We start from the raw sequence: 21,535 nt of genomic DNA, 5'->3' as shown, positions 1-21,535 counted from the left end.
CAGGATCCTGGGATCATGACCTGAGCCAAAGGCAGAAGCTTAACCCACTGAGCCACCCAGGTGCCCCTATGGTAGGGAGTTTTAATATTCATTTATACCTTACTTTCTTTGTATGGCTGGAGGAGGATTATGAAAAATTTTAATATAGTAAGTGCTCTCTGTGGTTTAAAAAAGTGGATAATTTAATAAATTCTTTTAGTGAAGGATTTTTATTTGTTGTAGAACTAAGTCTTTCAAAGTTTTAGTCTTGAAATTTAATTTTAATGATTCAGAATTATTATTTTTGTTTGTTTGTTTATATTTTATTGATTTATTTAACAGAGAGAGACAGATCACAAGTAGGCAGAGAGGCAGGTGGGGTGGGGGTGGGGGAAGCAGGCTCCTTGCTGAGCAGAGAGCCCGATGTGGGGCTCCATCCCAGGACCCTGAGATCATGACCTGAGCTGAAGGCAGAGGTTTAACCCACCAAGCCACCCAGGTGCCCCTCAGAATTATTATGTTAAAATGAAATTATTTGGTTCTTACCCTGGCATCAGGATTATCATCGAATTGTGTTCTAATAAACGTATCGAAAGAATCCCAGTAGTTTTCAGTTAGATTACCTCCTAAAGACCATAAATAACAGAATACGAAAGTCTGACATAGCATTGTATTCAGTTTTGTTTGTTCCTGAAAAAGCAAAGAGAAAAAGAGTTTTAGTATTTTTTTTGTTAATATAACAAGAATCCTTAAATTGCAAAGCCTGAAGATTGTTTTCTTTTGTTGAGATACGTGCATTTTAAAAAGGGCATAGTATATGTTTCTTAGAGTTGACCCAGTAGTCCACAGAGCAATGTTTTATACTAGTACAAGATAATGAATGGCAAGGGATATGTAGAAAAAAGCTCAAGGTTGTCTTTCAGTGGACTATTATCACTTTGTTTACACCTGCATGAAGGTATTTAAGCAGCTGCTAGACAGAAACATACTGGGAATGTGTTGCAGACTATAGGAATTGTACATTGAGTACAAGAGTAAACTATAGGTTCTCTGACATTCCTTCCAATTTTGAGATTCTATGAATCTATTTACAATCATTACTCCTTAAAAAAATTATCTTGAAAATCAAATGATCATTTTATAGAAAATTTAGTTATCTATTTGCAAAGCACCTATACAACAATCTCATTTTCCTAGCTTTATAGCAGGGAGAAAAACCTTTCATACCATCGTCAAATTAACTCCATCCTTCCCAAGTATCAAAGACTCCAATAAGCAACAGAGTGTAGTAACTTTGCTGATGTCCACTTGTGGGATTGCTTGGCCACATTTTTTATTGATAAAATGTAAACCATCATCAACATAACGTTGGAAAAGATTCAGTATATACTCTTGGGTTTCCTCATTCAGCTGAAAATCATACAAACAAATAATATTTCAGTAAGACCAGATGAAATATGTAATTAAATTTAGAAATGAGTTAGTTTAAATCTGTGTATTACAATATATTCTGTGACTTTTAGATTAAAGGATAAAAACATCACAAGATATGAAACAAATTGAAATTTTTAAAAGTCTGTGATTTGGAAGAGACATATGAGGAGATTCTGGATAGTTGTAGTAGACAATGTCCTATATTGTGAAAATGCCAAAGACTTGACCTGGAACTAATAAGCACTTACAGCAATGTTACAGGATTCAAGGTCAAGATACAGAGTCAATTCCTATATACTTGCAATGAATAATTAGAATTTGATATGGAAAATATAATACCATTTATATTAGCACAAAAATTAAATACTTAGGTATAAATCCAACAAAATACGTACAAGGGCAAAGTAAGGAAAACTACAAGACTCTGATGAAAGAAGATAGAGATGACCGAAGTAAACAGAAAGATATTCAATGTGTATGTATGGGGAGATCCAATATTGTTAAGATGTCAACACTTCCTAACTTGATCTATAGATTCACTGTAGTCTGAATCACAACACAGCAGGTAATTTTGTGTATATCAGCAAACCGATTATAAAGTTTATATAGATAGTTGAAATACACAAAATAGCACATTGTTGAAGAACAAAGTTGGAAGACTGACGATATCTGACTTTAAGAATTACTAAAAAGCTACAGTAATCAAGACAGTGTGATAATGGCAAAACAACAGACACATAGATAAATGGAACAGAATAGAGAACCCAGAGACAGACCCATACAAATGTAGTTAACCATCTACCACACAAGAACAAAAGGAATCCACTGAAGAAGGGATGATGTTTCCTTCCTTCTTTCCTTCCTTTTTAAAGACTTTTATTTATTTATTTGATGGAGAGATAGAGAGGCAGAGCGGCAGGCGGAGGGAGAAGGAGAAGCAGGCTCTCTGCTGAGCAGGGAGTCCCGAATGGGGCCGGATCCCAGGACCCTGGGATCATGACCTGAGCTGAAGGCAACGCTTAACCAATTGAGTCACCCAGGCATGCCAGGATGGTGTTTTCAGTAAATGGTGTTGGAACAACTGGACATCCATATATAAATAAACATGAATGTAGACACTGATATTACACCTTTCACAAAAGTTAACTCAAAAGTGGATCACAGACATAAATGTGAAAAGCAAAACTATAAAACTTCTAGAAGATAACAGATAAAGAACTAGCTGACCTTAAGTTGAGAAATGGGTTTCAGATATAATGCCAAAAGCTCAATCCATGAAAGAAAATCTGGTAAGTTGGACTTTGTTAAAATTAAAAACTTGTGTTTGGGGACACCTGGGTGGCTCAGTTGGTTAAGCGGCTGCCTTCGGCTCAGGTCATAATCCCAGCGTCCTGGGATCGAGTCCCACATCAGGCTCCCTGCTCAGCAGGGAGCCTGCTTCTCCCTCTGCCTCTGCCTGCCATTCTGTCTGCCTATGCTCACTCTCTCTGACAAATGAATAAATAAAATCTTAAAAAAACAACAACAACAACAACAAAAACCTTGTGATCAGTGAAAGATTGTTAAGAGAATGAAAAGCCTGGCTGGGAGAAAATTTTCACCTGACAAAGAACTTGTATCCAAAAAATTGCAGAGAACTTATAAAGCTCAAAAAGAGTAAATAGCCCAATAAAAAAGGAGCAAGACTGAGCAGGCACCTCACCAAAGGAGATAAACAGATGGCAAATAAGCATGTAAAAAGACACTCATGATCACACATTAGAGAAATGCACATTAAAACAATGAGACATACGTATTCGAATGGCGAAAAGCTAAAACACCAACATCACCAAATGCTGGTGAGGATGTATAGCAAGATTTCTCATTCATCGCTGGTGGGAATGCAGAATGGTACAGCACTTCAGAAGACAAACAGGCAGTTTCTTAGAAAGCTAAATAAAATTTTACCATATGGAGACAGCTGGGTGGCTCAGTCGGTTAAGCGTCTGCCTTAAATTAAGTTCAGGGCATGATCCCAGGGTTGTGGGATTGAGTCCCGCACCAGGGCTCTGTGCTCAGTGGGGAGACTGCTTCTAGCTCTGCCTCTGCAGCTCCCCCTGCTCCTCCCCCTGCTTGTGTGCGTGCTCTCTCTCCCTCTCTCACTCTGACAAATAAACAAAGTCTTAAAAAAAAATTCTTTTTACCATATGATCCAGCAATCACACTCCTAGATATTTTACCTAAATGAACGGAAAACTTAAGTCTACACAAAAACCTGCTCACAGATGTTTATAGGAGCTTTCTTCATAATTGACAAAAGCTGGAAGCAATCAAATATCCTTCATCGGGTGAATGGATAAACTCGGTAAATCCATACAATGGAATATTATTCAAAACCAGAAAGAAATGAGCTATCAAGCCAAAGAAAGACATGAAGGAAACTTAAAAATGTATTATTAAGTGAAAGAAGCCAATTTGAAAAGCTACATACTGTATGATTCCAATTACTTGACATTTGGAAAAGACAAAACTATAGAGACAGTAAAAAGATCAGTGGTTGCCAAGGGTTGGGAGGGGGTATGGATGGATGAGTAGCACAGATTTTAAGTCAGTGAAACTATTATGTATAATACTGTAAGGGTGGACACATTACACATTTGTCATAACCACAGAATTGTACAACACAGAGAGTGAACCCTAACGTAAACTATGCTCTTTAGTTAATAGTAATGTGTCAATAATGTTTCGTCAATTTTAACAAATCACTTTTAATAAATATGCCATAAATGGGGGATGTTAGTGTAAGGGCCTATGTAGCCAGAGTGGCCCCACCCTGGTTGAACTGCCATTTTGTTGTTTATGCAGTAAAACTTAAATTGATTCTGCCCCCCCCCAGGGGAACTTACTTAAAAACAAGTCCTGGAAACCAGTCGCAGGTAACAAAGTCCAAATACAAGGGTGAGTCAGGCTAGGTGGAGGTATTGAGTCAGTGGAAGTGCATACTGTCTTCTAGCTACCAAGGAGTATCGGTCCCGCCCTTTGGGCACCTTTTGGGCGCCAATTTTGACCAAGGTGATAGGCTGGTTCAAATGTCTACTAGGGTAAATTGTAATTCAACTGGTCACCTAGCATGACTGTGCAGCTTTCTCTGTGTGTTACAACTTCATTAGCCACCTGTGCATGGCCAGGCCCAACCACATGGCCTTTGCTCTATAAAAGCTAGTCTGTGAACAGATAAGGGTCGTCCTCTCTGTAAGGGGTGGCCCTGACTGGTCTGTCTGACGGTCTGTTTGCTTCTTGATGCTTGGCGCAAAATAAAGCTTTGCTTGACCTTTGCTTTATATCAGTCTCACTCCTTTAATCACGGACCCATTATTGGGGGACCCAACATTGGGGACCCAACAGTTAGTAGGAAAAACTATGTTTGGAGGGGAAGGAGTATATGATAGCACTCCGTACTTTCTATTAAACTTTTCTATAAACCTAAAAGTGCCGTAAATAATATAGCCTATTGATTTAAAAGTAAAGCAAATTTGCGAAGGTTTAAAATCTTATAGTTATAATGAGTTCTCAATTCTGAGGCTTATTTTCCTTAATAATGTGCTCTGAAACTAGAACATATTATTGTTCCAATGTTGATGCCTAACAATGAAAAAAACAATAGTTTTCTGTTTCATCTTTGCTGGGGGAGAGGCAGAAAGAAGATGGCCCTCTGGAATGGGGGCTGGGATGGGGGCACAACACTTCAAAAGATCCCTTGTTAAGTTAAGGCAAAGAGAACTCCTATTTTAGAATGGAAAGGGTACAGAAGGTGATACAGAACTGAGTAGTCCCATATAATAATTTGGAATGTCTCCTCTGAGATTAGAAGACATCTTGGGTCAGAAACATAAGATTGGGTGGGAGGGAAACTCATTTTCTTTTCTCTCAGAGATGTTAATGGCTCTTACAATCTAAAAACAATGACAGTGCCTGGATTAAAATGCTCTTTTCTTCATTGTGATTCCTTCTCATTATCCCAAGCCCTCTGCAAAGTCTTTGTTAATGGCCCAGCCTGTTCTAGCTGTGTTTGGGGGACTTAAGGGAGCATTTGTGCTTGCAGGCAGAGGAACCAATCTGGGGAGAAGTCAGGCAGAGTGGCCAGGAATCAGCGGCGAGGCAGCGGGGCAGGCTGAGGTAACAGATAATGAGGACGGATCTGGGGAGGATATAAACATTTCTGGAGGTTCTCAAGAATTCTTAGGGACAAGCAATAAGTTCAGTATTGGAATTTCCCTCTGTGAAGCACAATGAGGTCTCTTAACTTACTGCAGTTTGGGCATGCGAGGGCCTCCATCCTGACAGATGGATATGTTGTGGTGTATCTGGCTGTACTTACTTTTTTAGAAATACTCTTCATCCATGTTTTAACATAAGGCATCCATTTCAGTTCTTCAGGATCCACAAACACCATTCCACATCGACTGACTGTTGCAGGAGAGGCAACCCTTAGATCTTGCACCTGCAATTGAAGGAAGTTGAACAAAAAATAGCTAATACTACTTCCTAATTCTTCACCTTCAATGCTAATGGATCACATGTTTAAACAACACTGAAAGGCTTTGTAGGAAAGGGAGACAGACAGCCTTAAGTAATCAACAATGGAGAAAGAAAGGTAAGTGAGGCATAAGGTGAAAAAAAAAAAACCCTTAAGAGGATAATGCCTTAAGAGGATTTGGCATTATCCTCTTCATTTTTGTCTTCTTCACTTTTTCATTCTTATATCTGATACCTAGCTGAACACCTAGCACACGGTAGGCATTCAGTCCATGTTTGATGAATGGGTACGGCAGGGTGGTATCTTCCAGAATACCACACAATTAGGTCCACAATCCTTTTCCAATCCCTTCACCAAATATTCATACCACAGAGAGGTAATTTATTCATAGTAAATATAACGTATTTTAATTAAAAAAATTTTTTTTAAATAGAATTTTTTTAAACTTGGAAGGCATTTCAAATCATGTAACATCATCAATATATTTATTAACTATCTCCAAAAGAAAGGAAACAAGTGCTGAGGAAGATAGAATTTATTGTATTTCCTGTTTATAGAGTAACAGGAATATTTGAGAGTCTTTGGTTCTCAGGATGCATACTCTACTATGAAAGGACAATTTGATAAGGATGTAAACAATTTAGTATGTAAACAAAACAGCATGGTAGGCCTTACAGATAGTAAATGATTTAGCAGCAAGAAAAAAAATTGATGATAGCATGCCAATCTAATGAATGATTTCACACCCCAGTAAGACATATGTATTTACCTCAAAAAGCATGTGGATTTGAGGTGTGAGTTTGATCCTCTCACTGTTAGCCAGACAAAGCATCTTGTTATCGTCCAACACTGTATTCATATTTTCAATCCAAAGAGCATCCACGGGCCCATCACTGATGATCCATTTATGGTCTTCTGAAGTGTCATTCACAGCTGCTCGGACACTTAGTGCCATCAGACCATCTTTCCACTCCAAGGTTACATTATTAACTTCGCCATATAATTCACCCATTGTAATTGATTTAGGGTTAAGAACATATGTTTTAACTGGTTGGTAAAAGGGATTGTCTATACCAAGTTTTCGCAAATTCCCTAAAGTTTCTGCTAGTATTTTGTAAACTGTGGTCTTGCCACCTCCTGTTGGCCCAACTAACATCACACCATGTCTTACCAGCATAGTTTCATAGAACTGTATCACTTTTTTAACCATACATGCCTCAGGCTGAAGATTCTGTCTATTCATGACATCTATAATTGTTGACTGCAATATACCATAATCATGTTCTGGAATTTGGACTCCAGGAAAAAGATCAGATATGATTCCACTGAAAAAAAAAAAAAACAAAAATAAAATCATTGATCATTGATATTTCCCAATATTTATTACAACCATTGATTACAATGAGTCTTACTTTCCACTTAATCTTTTCCTCTGAACATGCGCAGTACTAATCTGTCCTGTGTGTTATACCAGAATCTAACATTTCTCTGAATTGTGTATGATTTTTTTTGTTTCTTGTACAGTAGATCAATGGTCTTAAGTATATTGGGAGGTTTTTGAGGTAAGGAATATCTCTTATGTTGTTTGTATTGTCCACAGTACATGGCATAGTATCAAATATACAGAAAGTGATGAATTTATCAGTTTATTTTAAAAATTATATTTATATCCCAATTTTTTCCAAAAGCATTAATGCATGCTTATTACTATATGGATATTCAGAAAAATAAGATGGAAATAGAAATAGAAACTAATAGTAGGTTTTAAAAAAGGAATAAAGGAAAAATTAACTGTTTTGTGAGAAGCAGACAATATGGGATATTTCTATGGGTAAAAAAAGAAGCTAAATCCCCACCTCACACTATATACACAAATACATTTGAGATATAATAAAGACTTCTGTATAAAATGACAAAAATACTAGATGAAAATATAACATATTTTTGCAACACTGTGGTTACGAAGGTCTCTCTTTTTATTTTATTTATTTAAAAAAATTAGATTTAAATTTTAGCTAATTAGGGGTGTCTGGGTGGCTCAGCTGGTTAAGTGTCTACGTTCAGCTCAGGTTATGATCCCAGAGTCCTGGGATTGAGCCCCACATCAGGTCTCCCTGCTCAGTGGGGAGTCTGCTTCTCCCTCTGCCCCTCCCCATGCTCATGTTCTCTCTCTCTCTAAAATAAATAAAAATCTTCTGAAAATAAATTTTAGTTAACATACAGTGCAATATGGGTTTCTGGAGTAGAATTCAGTGATTCATCACTTATGTACAACACCAGTACTCATCAGAACAATTGCCTTTTTAAATACTTATCACCCATCTAGCCTATCCAAGAAGCTCTTTCTAATGAAGACAAGAAATCTACAACTATTATTTAAAAAGTTGATAAAGTGAAAAAATAAAAACAAACAAGCAAAAAACCACAAACGTGTGTGAGATAAAAGGCTTTAGAAAAGTATTTCCAATTTTTATACCAGATAAAGTTTATGATTTCCTACAAATCAATAAGAAAAAAGAGCACAATAGAAATATGCTCTAAAAATAATAAATATAAATGACTAATGAACCCAAGAAATAATGCTTAATGGCACTAATAATTAAAGAAATGCATACTAAAATAGTGTATGACTTCCAGTCACTCTCTAAAACATTCAAAAGGAAATAGGTATTATCATAAAATCATTTATATAAATGTAAGTATCTTTGGACAATATCCTAATAGAATCTATCTGAATTAAAAATATCCATACTCGGTAAAACCTAGGAAATTTACTAGAATCTCATTTATAGAGGTATCACAGGTGTATAAAGATAAATGTATAGGAATTTTCATCATTGTGTTCTTCCAAAAGAGAGTATACATGTGTCTACTCAGAGGGTCTGACAGAGGACAAAAGCAAATCAGAAGATATGCCAGAGGACAAGAGCAAAGGGAACTCTAGCATAGTCATAAATGGACATCCCAGGATGAAAAATGTGCACCAGGATAATGGGCAAGCACTGCAGATTAGAGCAGGAGGACAGAGGGCTCGAAGGAGACAAATTGGGTAGAATGTTTTATATAATTGAAGATTTTTTTTTAAAAGGAGATTTATACATACCCTGAGAGAATTTGGAAATAAATTACTGATAAATTTGTAAGAAAGTAGGTACAGAATTAAAAAATAAAAACTATTTATTTTAACAAAATAAAATTAACAGATGTAGGGAAAGGATAATAAAAACAAGGGAAATGTAGCTCAGCTGTGGATACTATTTATACAGCTGTAATAAATTATGGGAACCCTGGACATTTAGCTCCAGTTAGATGGCAATAATTGCAGGGGGAGGGGGAAAGTCTACGTGCATACCCCCATCTCCCGTTTACCCTATACAGCATATCTAAAACTGAAAAATCAAGAAATTTCATAAATACAGTACTTAAAACTATGGAGGGAAATATCAAAACAAATAAAAATTGAAAAATGATTACCTTTAGGAAGTGGGAGTTGGTGAAGGGCACGGAGCTACTGTTTCTCATGAGATTAATTTATTATACTTTTTACAACTACATACATAGATGACTTGGATAAACATAAAACTTAATAGTAAAAGTAGAAATAGATAAAAGCCCTCACATTTATATTAAGCCCCAAACCTGGTTTTTTGGGGTCAGGAATTTCTCTTAGATCAGGAACTTGTAACCAAATGCTAATTCGTAGAACACACAGCTTAATGAACAATACTGTGAAAAAAGACATGATTGGTGCTTAAGCTTTAAGATCTTTATTTTAAACTAGTATTTTTTTTCTGTTTTAGGTAATTATATTGTTGGTAGTGGTGGTATTTTTAATTAATTATTTTTATTAATATATAATGTATTAGTTAGCCCAGGGATACAGGTCTGTGAATCGTCAGGCTTAAACATTTCACAGCACTCACCATTGCACATACCCTCCCCAATGTCCATTACCCAGCCACCCTCTCCCTACTCCCCAACCCCCAGTAACCCCATTTGTTAAACTAGTGTTTTAAAAACTATAATAAGTATCTCCAGGAAAGATGAGGATGTTATTATCTTGTTAGAGACAGATATAACTGAAGAGAAGACTATCCTTTACTTCTACCCAGCAGTTATGCCTTATTCTGTAATATCTAGAAACTCACCTGAACAGAACAGCATCATCTGTTAGGAATTTTGGCAAGTTGGAGTCTCGTAAAGCTCTTATCAATACCACATCTTCACTTAGGTCTGGATTCTCCCTTTTTAAAGACCTAAATTGAAAGGGATGATTCAAATGATGTTGCAAGAACCCAGTACTTCTGAACATGATTTTCCAAACCTGTAGGTTAGGGAGTCTACTTGCAAAAAGTTGTGGAAGGCACCCCCTGTGGATTCCTGCTAAAGGAGAGAATCATTTTTCCTTACATGTCCACTGTCCATCTCCATCAGATCACAGGACAGATCACACACTGGCTACAGGCTTTGAGAATGACAAAGGTATTTTTTCAACCTCCCTGCATCAATCCAGACTTTATTCAACCTGAATTTACAGCTTCCCAAATAAACCATAATGATTCACATCGCTGTGACTTTCTTTTCTCTCAGCCCAGAAAGTCCTGCTTTGCTCTTTTGACATCTCTTAATTCTCCTTCAAAACCCAGCCCGGTTACTCTCTCCTCCAGAAAGTTCCTCTGTGGCCCTCATCAGCAAACCCTGGGCATGACCCTGTTATGGCTGTCCCTATGCAATGTGTCCTAGATGACTGCTCCTGTGTCGGTCCTGCCCGCTGGCCTGTGGTTGTGTTCCTGAAGAGCAAGTAAATCTGAATCCCTCAGTGTCCCTGGTCTTTACATGGCAATCCTATAAAAGGGGAAAATGCTGTATCTGGGAGGTTGAAAGAAAGAACAGAGTAGGGCAGGGAGATTTGTGCAGAGTCCAGGGGCCTGGAGAAGGGGCCCTGGATGCGTGGAGCCCAAGCCAGTAAGTTATGGCCTAAAAAGAAGGACTAGAAAGAAGGTAGATTCCCTCAGAGACTCTGGATGAAGAACCCCTCAGAGGTAGAGGTTTCAAGAGGTTATAAAGGGAGAAGTTGGGGCTTAAAAAGAAGAAAACTAGAAAGCTGGTTTACTAGAAACTACAAAGCAGCTAGGGTTGGACCATACCGGAAAGGCAGAGGCAGAGCCTAGGACAGGAGCCTAGGACAGAAGCCTGGACTGAGGGCACAATGAGGAAACTAAAGTTTCTCTCAAGGATTCAGGCTTTCTCAGGTGGTATGACTTAACTTACTGTATGTGCATAACAAATGGTGCCTTTTAAGTCTAGTCATCCTATCTCACGGTGGTAAAGGCTTTTGTAGCTAAAACACAAGTGAAATAAGTCAAGCAGAGAAAGTCAATTATCATATGGTTTCACTTACTTGTGGAGCATAAGGAATAACATGGAGGACATTAGGAGAAGAAAAGGAAAAGCGAATTGGGAGAATTGGAGGGGGAGACAAACCATGAGAGACTGTGGTCTCTGAGAGACAAACTGAGAGTTTTAGAGGGGAGGGGGTGAGGGACTGGGTGAGCCTGGTGGTGGGTATTAAGGACACTATTGCATGGAGCACTGGGTATGGTGCATACACAATGAATCTGGGAACACTGAAAAAATAAAATTAAAAACAAAAAACAAAAAACAACCCTCAATGTATGTAGTGAGCTCAGGGGAAATGAAAGCTAGCTAAAGCCTGGTTGAGAGACTCTGGTTCAGTGTAAGGTCAACTGGGACTACCCATGAGGAGAATGGCCCCGTTTGGCTGTGGCCTGGGAGTGTCAAGGTAAAATGATGGCAGTGGAGCTCACATTTTCGAGTCACCTTCTATCTTGCTTCAAGAGGTGTGGTGAATTAGCCATTTGCTTTACTTAGCTGGTTTAGAATTTCACTCTTGACCCCTTTGGCTTCTTACCCGGCCATGACCAGTACAGACTTCACCGCTCTCATGCCAAAGTCGTAGTGATCCTGCTGAGAGAGCTGTTCACTGCAAAGCTTATACATCTGTGTCATTTTTCTTGCTAATATTTTACTTGATTCAAATCCTTCCGAATATAGAATTACCTGGAAGGGGAAAGTACAATGCAATGCTTCTTATATTGTATTGACAGTGATATATAAGCATAATACCAATGTATGCAAAATCTATGTTAGGCATTATACCTCTCTGAGTTGTTATATCATTTAACAAAGAAGTATGAAGATTGAAAGGAAAAGAGTTTTCTGTATTACAACAAGGTGAAAGGTGGGATATTACACAGGGATGCTTAAGCAGTGATTCTGTTTCCTTTCTATAGATGAAGATGTGGCCTTAGAGACATTGGGTTCAAAAACAGTAGAGCCCCCTGTTTAAAAAATGTTCATATCACGGAGGCTGGATGGTGTTGTAAGGCCTGTGTACAAAGGCAAGACTTGAGTTTCTCTGATCAGACATGAACACCACCTTGTGGACAGACTCTGTGATAGCTGGGTGCTCCCTTTAGGCCTGCTGAGTATCAAGGGAAGCTACTCAGATTTGCAGCCTTCCTCTGCCCTAGGAGGCTACTTGGCTTCTGACAAATTTCTGCATTCTTGGTTAAATAAATTGGATGATGACCTTGGAGGGGAGTGTGGAACATTTCTTCAATCCACTACCTACTCAAATCACTGCAGCTGGCCTCAGAATCAGGATATGAAATGATGTAGACAATTCGCTGATTTATTTCAGATTTAGGGGCCTACTACATTCCAGATACCATTCTGGGCACTGGGGATGTAGCAGTTACACACACACATGCAAAACACCAAAGCATTCTGTGTGATAACAGTCACATCCACCAAAGCATTCTGTGTGATAACAGTCACATCCACACTGAAGAGTAATGTGTAACTTTTGCCAGGGTGCAGTCATAAAGGAAACTTACTACTTCAATAGAATCAAATAGTAAGTAAAACATGCTTAAATTTTTTCTGCTTTATAATGTGAAGCTCACCTCTGCAATCAAAGCATAATTTGGAACCATCATTGCAAAGGGTCTAAACAGGGCTTTCAAATTATCTGGCAATTCAGTTCTGCCTGCGTATCCAGGATTCATTGTGATAAAGGCTGCACAAGTCATGACCAACTTGATTTCCCGCCCTTCAAACATGAATCTAGACAGCTGTTTGAAAGAAAGAGAAAATACAAGTTAACACTTCTCTAGATATTTGGAAATTCTTTCACATAAGCACAACTTGAGTATAAAACTTGTATATGGAACATTCAAGCAAAGACTACCAGCCCAGTGAATCCCGCTGTTGGACAACCCAGAACGTTTCTCTCCTGATTCTGTACTACCAACCCCCAATCTCTGCTGGGCTCAGTAGTTCCTACTTTTTGCTTCTCCGTCCCTGCTTTGCCCAAATTGTCCCTTTCTGGCCCAGTCCTATAATATTTTAGGCCTCAACCTCTTTTGCTGAGACTCCTCAATTCAAGTTGGATGCAATTGTTAGGATTCGGCGCTCTCTCTCTCTCAAGTTGGATGCAATGGCCCTGAAACTTCTCCACCCCTATTTTCTCCCCAGGAAATTCTAAGGGGATCGGAGTCCTTGAGTGTGAGAGGCCCCACTGTTGGGGAGGGCACCCCTCCTCCACTCTCATTCAAGGGCAAACACCTGCCAAGCATCTGCTGCAGATAAGGTACATGGTTAGGTGTGGAGGTGGGGAGCTGAGGAAGACTCACACGGGGGGGTGGGGGGGAAGCCCAAGAAGCTCCCAGGCCTACAGTGTGGCAGATATGGAACCCGGGGCTGAGCACTACAACAGATGCCCCATTGGAGGTGTGTGCAAAGCCCACAGGAGGAGCGGGGAATCTCTTCTCGCCCTTTTGGCTAAGATCAAGTGTAGGAGGAGCAGGGAAGCCAGCTTGGCCTGAAGAATGAAGAAGGGCATTTGATGTGGACAAGGAGGGGGAGGCATCTGGTCAAAGGGAGCCATGCACGTTCAGGAAATGACCAGATACTCACTTTACTAAAGAGTGAAGTTCCAAGAGGAAAGTGTAGCTAGGCCAAGGCCTGAGCATCAAGAAGAGTCTTACCTGCTGGGCTAAGGAATTTAGATTTTTGTGCTGTGGGTGTGGGGAAGCAGAGAACAATGCTGGGCAGAGTGATAGGATCAAAGGTAGCAGTGGAGAGGCTGGACAAACTATAGAGGGGGAACAAGTAAGGAATTATTATTGAACAAGTGGCAAGATCCAGATTTATGGAGTTACCATCAGTGATGAGAGGCATCTAGCAGATAAAATTAAATGAACTTGATGATGGCTTAGATTCTCAGGTTGATGGTAATAGTGGGGGGTGGGGAATCCAAGATGAATGCCAGGTTTCTAACTGGGCCATGGGAGGAAGGCATTATTAGCAAACACAAAGAATACAGGGAAGACTAGGAGATGTGTCGTAGCCCAGAGAAGAAAATGCTGGGCAGTACAATGGAGACCAGGCCTGCGGCCATTAAATAGCTGCTGTGCTATTCTTCATCTATTCCAGGGGATCGATTCCACTCCACCCATCTCAGAGGTCTTCCTCCCTTCCTGTTATCTCACATTAGCGCCCTACAGTTGCCAGTGCTTCTGTCCTGCCTCCATTCTTGTTGGTCCTTCTCTCTTACTCCCCATGCTCTGCTCTCAGCTAAATGCTCAGCAAGGTAATAGTAACTTATGAGTTATGTGCTATCTGGAGGTCCCTGCATTTAAAACAGGCCTCCTCTGAAGATGTGGGAGGCAGGAGAGTGTGTAGTTGAAGGAGCTCAGACTTTAGGGTTACATAGATTTAGTTATCTTGGTTTGTGGTGTCCCCAGAAATATTTTTAATTTCTTTGAATCCCTTTCATCTGTAATCTTGGGAAAATGCCTTCTGCGTCATATAGGTATGGTGTGAAAATGAAATAAATGAAAAGTACAATGCCTTGTACAATTTAGTGACTCATTAGAGTCCAATTTGTGCTTTCTTTTTACTTGTTCTATAATTTGCTTTTTTGCAGAGGTGAAAATCAAAACACTTAGCAGCTCTTTATCAGGGCATCTTCCAGTGAGAATGGCCTCCAACCCTAAAGCTACAGCTGGGTCCAGAGCACCCCCTTGCTACACCAAGGATGAACCCTCATGGCTGGATCTAGCAAAGAACCGGTGCTCTTTAGGAAGGGGACAAGGTAGTGGTGAGGGACGCTCTAAAGACTCAGGGCAACAAGTATTTAAATACTAAACAACTGGCAAGCCTGTTGTGGTTTGTATAGGCTGAGAGTCTTGGATTACACAGGGCTCCTCTTTCATTTTCCTGCCTGCACTAGGCTGAGCCTAGGGCCATGATGAAGGCAGTGGAGTCCATAAGAGGTGCAGGGGAGAAACCTAACAGAGAAGTAAATGTCAAAGGCAAGAACAAGAAGGGTGAAGAGGAAACTGGAGGTCGAGGGACAGGGACAGGGTGTGAGCGGATGCATGTGCGCATGCGTGCAGGGAGGTGTGTGTGATGGGGGTGGGAAGAACAGAGTTCCTGAGGGGAGAGACTGAGTTCCACCATCTCCATATCTCCAGGTCCCCACAAAGCATCTGACATATAGTTGTTTCTGTGTTACTTGGATGAGGAATTAATTCAATCAGCTATGTCTTATTGCTGTAGTCCTCACCAATTACACTGGAAACATGTGTAGACATGTTAAAGTTAGCATTGTTCTTCCTAAAATGCAACATGCTGTCAGCTATTTACAGACCTAAGAAATGCTACATCCATGGACAATTGCCTCATACCTTACCTTTGCAGCCTTGGCATTCCTAATGGTAATAAGTTGCTGCGCAATGACCGACAAAACTTCTATGTCAATTCGATTAAATTCATCAAAGCAGCACCAGGCCCCTGACTGTGCCAGACCACTGAAGAAGCGCCCCATCATCTGAAATCGAAAAACTGCCATTCATCTTTGTGTTTTATGTTTACGTTAGGTTTATGCTTAGTTTTATGTGAATACTGGGCTATGTTAAAAGTTAGTGCCTTTATATAAGAGGTCCAGACTTTCTTCCTTTGTAGGTCTGCTGTGGGGCCTGATAATTTGCATTTCTCACAAGTTGCCATGCAATGATAATGCCAGTGGTCCAGAGTTAAGACTTTTGAGAAACACTGCTCTAGAATTTGACTTTTCAAAGAGAACTGGTGAGAGCTGACATCACCCAGGGGATCTGAGAAATGCAAAATTTCAGGCCTTCCCCTAGACCTCCAGAATCAGAATGTACACTATGAGATCTTCAGGTGATTCACAAGCACAGTAAAGCTGGAAAAACACTGCTTTAGATGAAGAAAGCTGAAAAGAAATAAACGACCTGTTAATCCTGATGCTTGGAATGCGTTCCTTTTTTTTTTTTTTTATGTTGTTATTTAAATTCCAGTTAGTTAACGGACAGTGTAGAATTAGTGTCAGGTGTACAACTTAGTGATTCCACAATCCCATCCACCACACTGTCCTCACCACAAGTGCCCTCTTTCATCCCCATCACCTATTTCACCCATCACCCTACCCATGTCCCCTCTGGTAACGATCACTTTGTTCTCTACAGTTAAGAGTCCGTTTCTTGGTTTGCCTCTCTTCCCCCCACCCTTTGCTCATTTGTTTTGTTTCTTAAATCCCACATATGAGTGAAATCATATGGTATCTGTCTTGGGATGTGTTCCTGTGAATGGCAGTGCTCATGATGTATGCATTAATCCTTCTCTATGAGCTTGATTATTCCATTAAATTCCATTATGAATCATCCTTGATATTGTAAGTCCTATATAATGGGTTTACGTTTTTATATTCAACCCTCAGACAAAGCAAAGAAGGCATAATTATAGTTCTAGAATAGTGCAACTTCATAAACCTTGATATGGTAAGACAAAATTATATAAACTAATGAAAATCAGAAAGTGAAGTTGGAACAAAAAGTTGGAAGGTTATATCTAATAAAATCATGATTTCATAAGTTGGTAGATAATACAGATACTGTAATAGACACAAATTCTTATAGATAATAGCAGTCACAAGAAGTAAAAACAAACAGACAAATACAAACAGAAACCTGGTCTCTGGAGAGTAGAACTGGGTGATGTGAATCTGTTATTTTTAACTTTGGATCTTTCTATACAGTTCGAATTTTTCCACATGTAGAGATTTCTTTAATTCAATTTTATTATTTTTTAAGATTGAATTTATTTATTTTAGAGAGAGAGAGCAGGAGGGGCAGAGGGAGAGGGAGAAAGAATCCCAAGCAGACTTTGGGCTAAGTGCAGGGCCTGATAAGGGGTTCAGTCTCACGACCCTGAGATCATGATCTGAGATCATGACCTGAGCCGAAACCATGAGTCCGACACCTAACAAACTGTGTCACCCAGGTGCCCCAATATTTCTTTAATCTTAAAGGGCTAGAGTAATAGATCCTTATGAACAAGGTAGAGTATAAATAAGAGTAAATATTTAAATTTCTTACCATTGAATATAATCGGCACTTTAGGGATCATCAAACTACAGACCTCAGCTATCTCTGGCCTGACCCCTGTTGTGTGGATGAAATTTTAGTGGAACATAGCCATGTTCATTCATGATATATTACATTTACATACAGTACATGGCTGCTTTCATGCCACAACAGCGGAAAGAATGACAAGTTGCAAGCTTAACATATTTACCACTTGGCCTTTTCTAGAAAGTTTGCTGACTCCTACTCGAGTCGAAGATAAATGAATCACATATATGCATCCTGTGGCTTTAAGTGTCACACAGCATACACTCAAGCCTTGGGGAGTACACAGCTCCCAGGAATGACTGAGCCTAAGTGATGACTACCTAATCATTAAAAGATGGATTTGGAGGTATAAATTCAAATTTTGAGTTGAAAAGATTGAAAACAACCAAAATTATTATGGCCAAAAAAACCACCCCAAAACATCACTATCATAAAACTTGACATCTCTCTGCTGAGATAATGAGGTCACCTAATAGTAGTGGGAACACAAAGGTGAGGTGTTAGGGAGCATGAATTCTCCCCTAGATTGCCGATAGCAGTTTCCCACACTCTTTCCTCTGCCACCTACTCTAAAGGGAGAGGGGTCACCTTTCCTGATTATCCCCTCCCAAGATTTTCTAGACTCTCATTCCTCTTTTGTTCTGCTCCTGTAAAACTACTTCCAGCCGGGCACCTGGGTGGCTCAGAGGGTTGAGCCTCTGCCTTTCGCTCAGGTCATGATCTCGGGGTCCTGGGATCGAGCCCTGCATCAGGCTCTCTGCTCAGTGGGGAGTCTGCTCCCCCCTCTCTCTCTCTGCCTGCCTCTCTGCTACTTGTGATCTCTTTCTCTTTGTGTCAAATAAATTAATAAAAATCTTAAACAAACTACTTCCTGCCTGTGTTGCACTCCCACAGTTTTTTGTTTATTAATAAAAAGACATCCCCAGTAACTCTCTTTTTCCCCCTAAATTTTGAAAAAAGGAGCAGGGTTTTTAAAGAACATGTCCTATGAAACACTGACTTGCCAAGATGCTTCTGAACAATAAGTATGACTCCATAAAAATGAATGAATTACAGTTTACCTGGACAATTTAAATGATTGTATTCTAAATGTAGACAATATACAAGCATTCATGTAACTTTCAGAAAAATGAGACTATCAGCTCTGTGTGTTAGTGGCCAGAAGGCACCTATGGTCAAATATATTCCAGACTTGCTGAATTAAATAAAGCTAAACAGATTTCCCAATTGGGGGACTTCATAAAGTGTTTCCTATGTTACTTTGTGTTGTGAAAACCTGGGAAGAGAATAAGGCATAGGGGTCCTGTGACCAAACACTTTGAGAACTACTGTACTAAATAAAAATTCTTACCATGAATTCTCACCTCCTACATATTTCTTTTTCAATAGACATCTCTCTGAGTTGCTCATCTCTTCCTGTAAGCTTATTCCTTGTTCTTAGATGTCCCTGCTATTATATCCTGTATCTCATTTCACTTTTTTCTACTTAGTGACATGAAAAGATTTTTAATTTTGCCACCATTTAGTAGATCCCTCAATGGCCTTGATTCCTACCTGGACCATTCAACTCACCTTGTGTTGACTCCTCTCCCACGTTCTCTTTATCCCACTCTGACCATCCCTTGTCCTATTCGTTTCCCCCCTTGCTTGCCATCACCCCTTGTCAGGCCATGTCGCAAGTGAGTAAGCCCATAAGACACTTCATGGTAGTGTTCAGATGCTGGACCTGTACCTTATAGTCCAAACCATCGGAGCAGTTGAAGACCACACACTGGATGGCAAGAGCTTTAGCTAGGTCTTTGGTTGTCTCTGTTTTCCCAGTGCCAGCGGGACCAGCCGGCGCACCTCCCAGGTCGAGCTGCAAAGCCCCCATGAGGCAAAGGTAGCAGCGATCCTGAAGAAATGCAGAAACTGTCATTGTTGAAGGGAACCGACTCAATTTATAGATCCCTTCCTTTCTATGGGAGAAGGGTCATTATTTTCTATGAAAGATTTTACAGCACTTGAGATTTACTCAAAGATTCAGGCACGTGATCAGTGACGCACATCTCTGCTTCACAAAGATGTACTCATGGCAGATCCTTTGAAGAATTAAGGCTGGAGGGAAGTTTTGTTGTTTTTTTGTTTTTTGGATGCAACTTTTCAATACTATTTGTTTTTAAAGACTTTACTTATTTATTAGAGAGAGAGAGAGAGAGAACGAGCAGGGGCCGAGAGATAGGGAGAAGCAGACTCCCCTGCTAAGCAGGGACTCCCCCAACTTGGGCTCAATGCCAGGCCCCTGGGAATCATGATCTAAGCTGAAGGCAGATGCTTAACCAACTGAGTCATCCAGGCTCCCCTTTCCAAGACTATTTTAAGAGAGCATGTGTGTCACGATTAACCTGTCATCACTAACTTACCGTGAGAGGAGTAATAACTAATCTTGGGCATGCACCCAAATACTCGTAGCCATACGTGTACTGAGAGAGTGCCATCCTAGCCACGCAATTATCCAGATCTACATCCCAATAATAGCGCAGTTGTCTCTGCCAGTCAAAGGAATCGATCTCCTCTACCTATGTGATAACAATGATTGGTATATTAGATGCACTAATTTCAGGAAGAAATATATGATTTTGCTTAAATGAAAGTTACCTTGGCTTGAACAAGTTCAGTGACTATGTCTCTTGCATGTACATCAATTGTAATTAAGGCAGTTATGATGTTTCTGTGCAATCTTGGAAGACTACCTCGAACTATCACCGCCAGGGCATTTAATCTCTACAAATCAAAGAAAAATAGTCATAATCAATTTTCAATAATCAGCTTACATATATAATATTTTTACCATTTTTTTTCTATTTTTTCCTATTAAATTTGGAGTAGACATTTGCCAAGACAATGTTTCTAGAGGAGATTGTCCTCCCTAAAAATTAAATATGAATAAGGAAGTATTCCTCATTTTCAGGGGTAGTTTTTCCTCTGATAATCAGAAAACCTGAACATTTTAAATAAGCCAGTAATTGGTTCAATGAGAGCATTTTTGGGAAGATTGTGCTCCCAATTTTCACCTAAACAGTTCAATATTTTTCTTTTTAAATTTTTTTAAAAATTTATTTATTTGAGACAGAGTGAGCCACAGTTGGGGGCAGAGGGAGAGGGATAAGTAGGCTCCCTACTGAACAGGGAGCCCAGTGCAGGGCTCAGTCCCAGAACCCTAAGATCATGACCTGAGCCAAAGGCAGCCACTTAACCAACTGAACCACCTGGCGCCCCTATGACATGAAATCCTATGAGGTCCTCAAGAGATAAGTTCTTCCATCTCAAGAAACTTGTTTCTCCCCTTTTCTGTTTCAAAGCTAATTTTTAAAAAATGCAAACTCAGTTGCAAGTAGAATTAAATTTGGAGTTAGAGATTAGGCATAGTTGTAAAATGGCATTCCTGAACTATAGCTTAAAAATTCTTATAGAATGGATTCAGTTTTTTATTGTTAGCTGTCTAGGGATTCTCTAGAATAGTAGAAAAGCACATCCTGAGCCTAAGAATAGGGATGGCACAAATCCTAGGGTTTTCCTGGATTGAATAATCTTCTGTGAGAGATATCCAAGACCTACTAAGTACAAAGTCTCCTTAAATGTTGCAAACCATTATAATCCTGAGATTTTCCTCTGTAAATGGTCTTTTCCTCCTATTTTTATAAGTATTCTTATAAATATCATACAAATATCAAGGTAGTGTTCCTAAGAAAACCTGAACATAAATGGTTTTTATAAGAACCCAAAGCTTTGTAAGTCAGGTCAGAGTATTAAAATTTCTGAAATATGCAACTTGCATCAGCCACATCAAAAAAACGTACTGAGATTATCTTGCACAGCATTATGTTCAATGCCACCCTGTTAAACATCTCACCTCGAAGTTTACTTTCTCAAACTCCTCCAGGGCCTCTAAGTGATTAACACCTTTTCTTCCCAGACATTCAGTCAAATCACGGCACCACATGATTTGAGAAATGGTCAGGATCACCTGCATGGAAACACTGTTCTTAAGTGTGTGATGCATCTCACCAGAAATGCACTCAGAGGTGGAAATTTAAGGAGTGTG

General features: G+C 39.5%; 1 protein-coding gene across 2 annotated transcripts in view; it reads right to left on the bottom strand.

The window, feature by feature from the left end:
- DNAH6 (dynein axonemal heavy chain 6) overlaps positions 1-21,535 on the bottom strand; it is a 222,672-nt gene that overhangs the window by 124,496 nt on the left and 76,641 nt on the right. For both annotated transcript variants that reach the window (XM_045079084.1, XM_004742302.3), the window contains exons 26-37: positions 21,344-21,457; positions 20,089-20,214; positions 19,854-20,009; positions 19,184-19,345; positions 15,711-15,848; positions 12,919-13,086; positions 11,862-12,010; positions 10,078-10,185; positions 6,699-7,254; positions 5,771-5,893; positions 1,207-1,389; positions 526-669 (exon numbers count right to left, since the gene is read on the bottom strand). In XM_045079084.1, the coding sequence (XP_044935019.1) occupies positions 526-669; positions 1,207-1,389; positions 5,771-5,893; positions 6,699-7,254; positions 10,078-10,185; positions 11,862-12,010; positions 12,919-13,086; positions 15,711-15,848; positions 19,184-19,345; positions 19,854-20,009; positions 20,089-20,214; positions 21,344-21,457 (2,127 nt within the window). The remainder of the gene's footprint in view (positions 1-525; positions 670-1,206; positions 1,390-5,770; positions 5,894-6,698; positions 7,255-10,077; positions 10,186-11,861; positions 12,011-12,918; positions 13,087-15,710; positions 15,849-19,183; positions 19,346-19,853; positions 20,010-20,088; positions 20,215-21,343; positions 21,458-21,535) is intronic.

This window comes from Mustela putorius, unplaced genomic scaffold (genome assembly GCF_011764305.1).
Source record: "Mustela putorius furo isolate JIRA1106 unplaced genomic scaffold, ASM1176430v1.1 tig00000281_pilon_pilon_pilon, whole genome shotgun sequence".
Classification (NCBI taxonomy): Eukaryota; Metazoa; Chordata; class Mammalia; order Carnivora; family Mustelidae; genus Mustela; species Mustela putorius.
The sequence above is the reverse complement of the archived record's forward strand: the minus strand, read 5'-3'. Positions and strand labels throughout refer to the sequence as shown.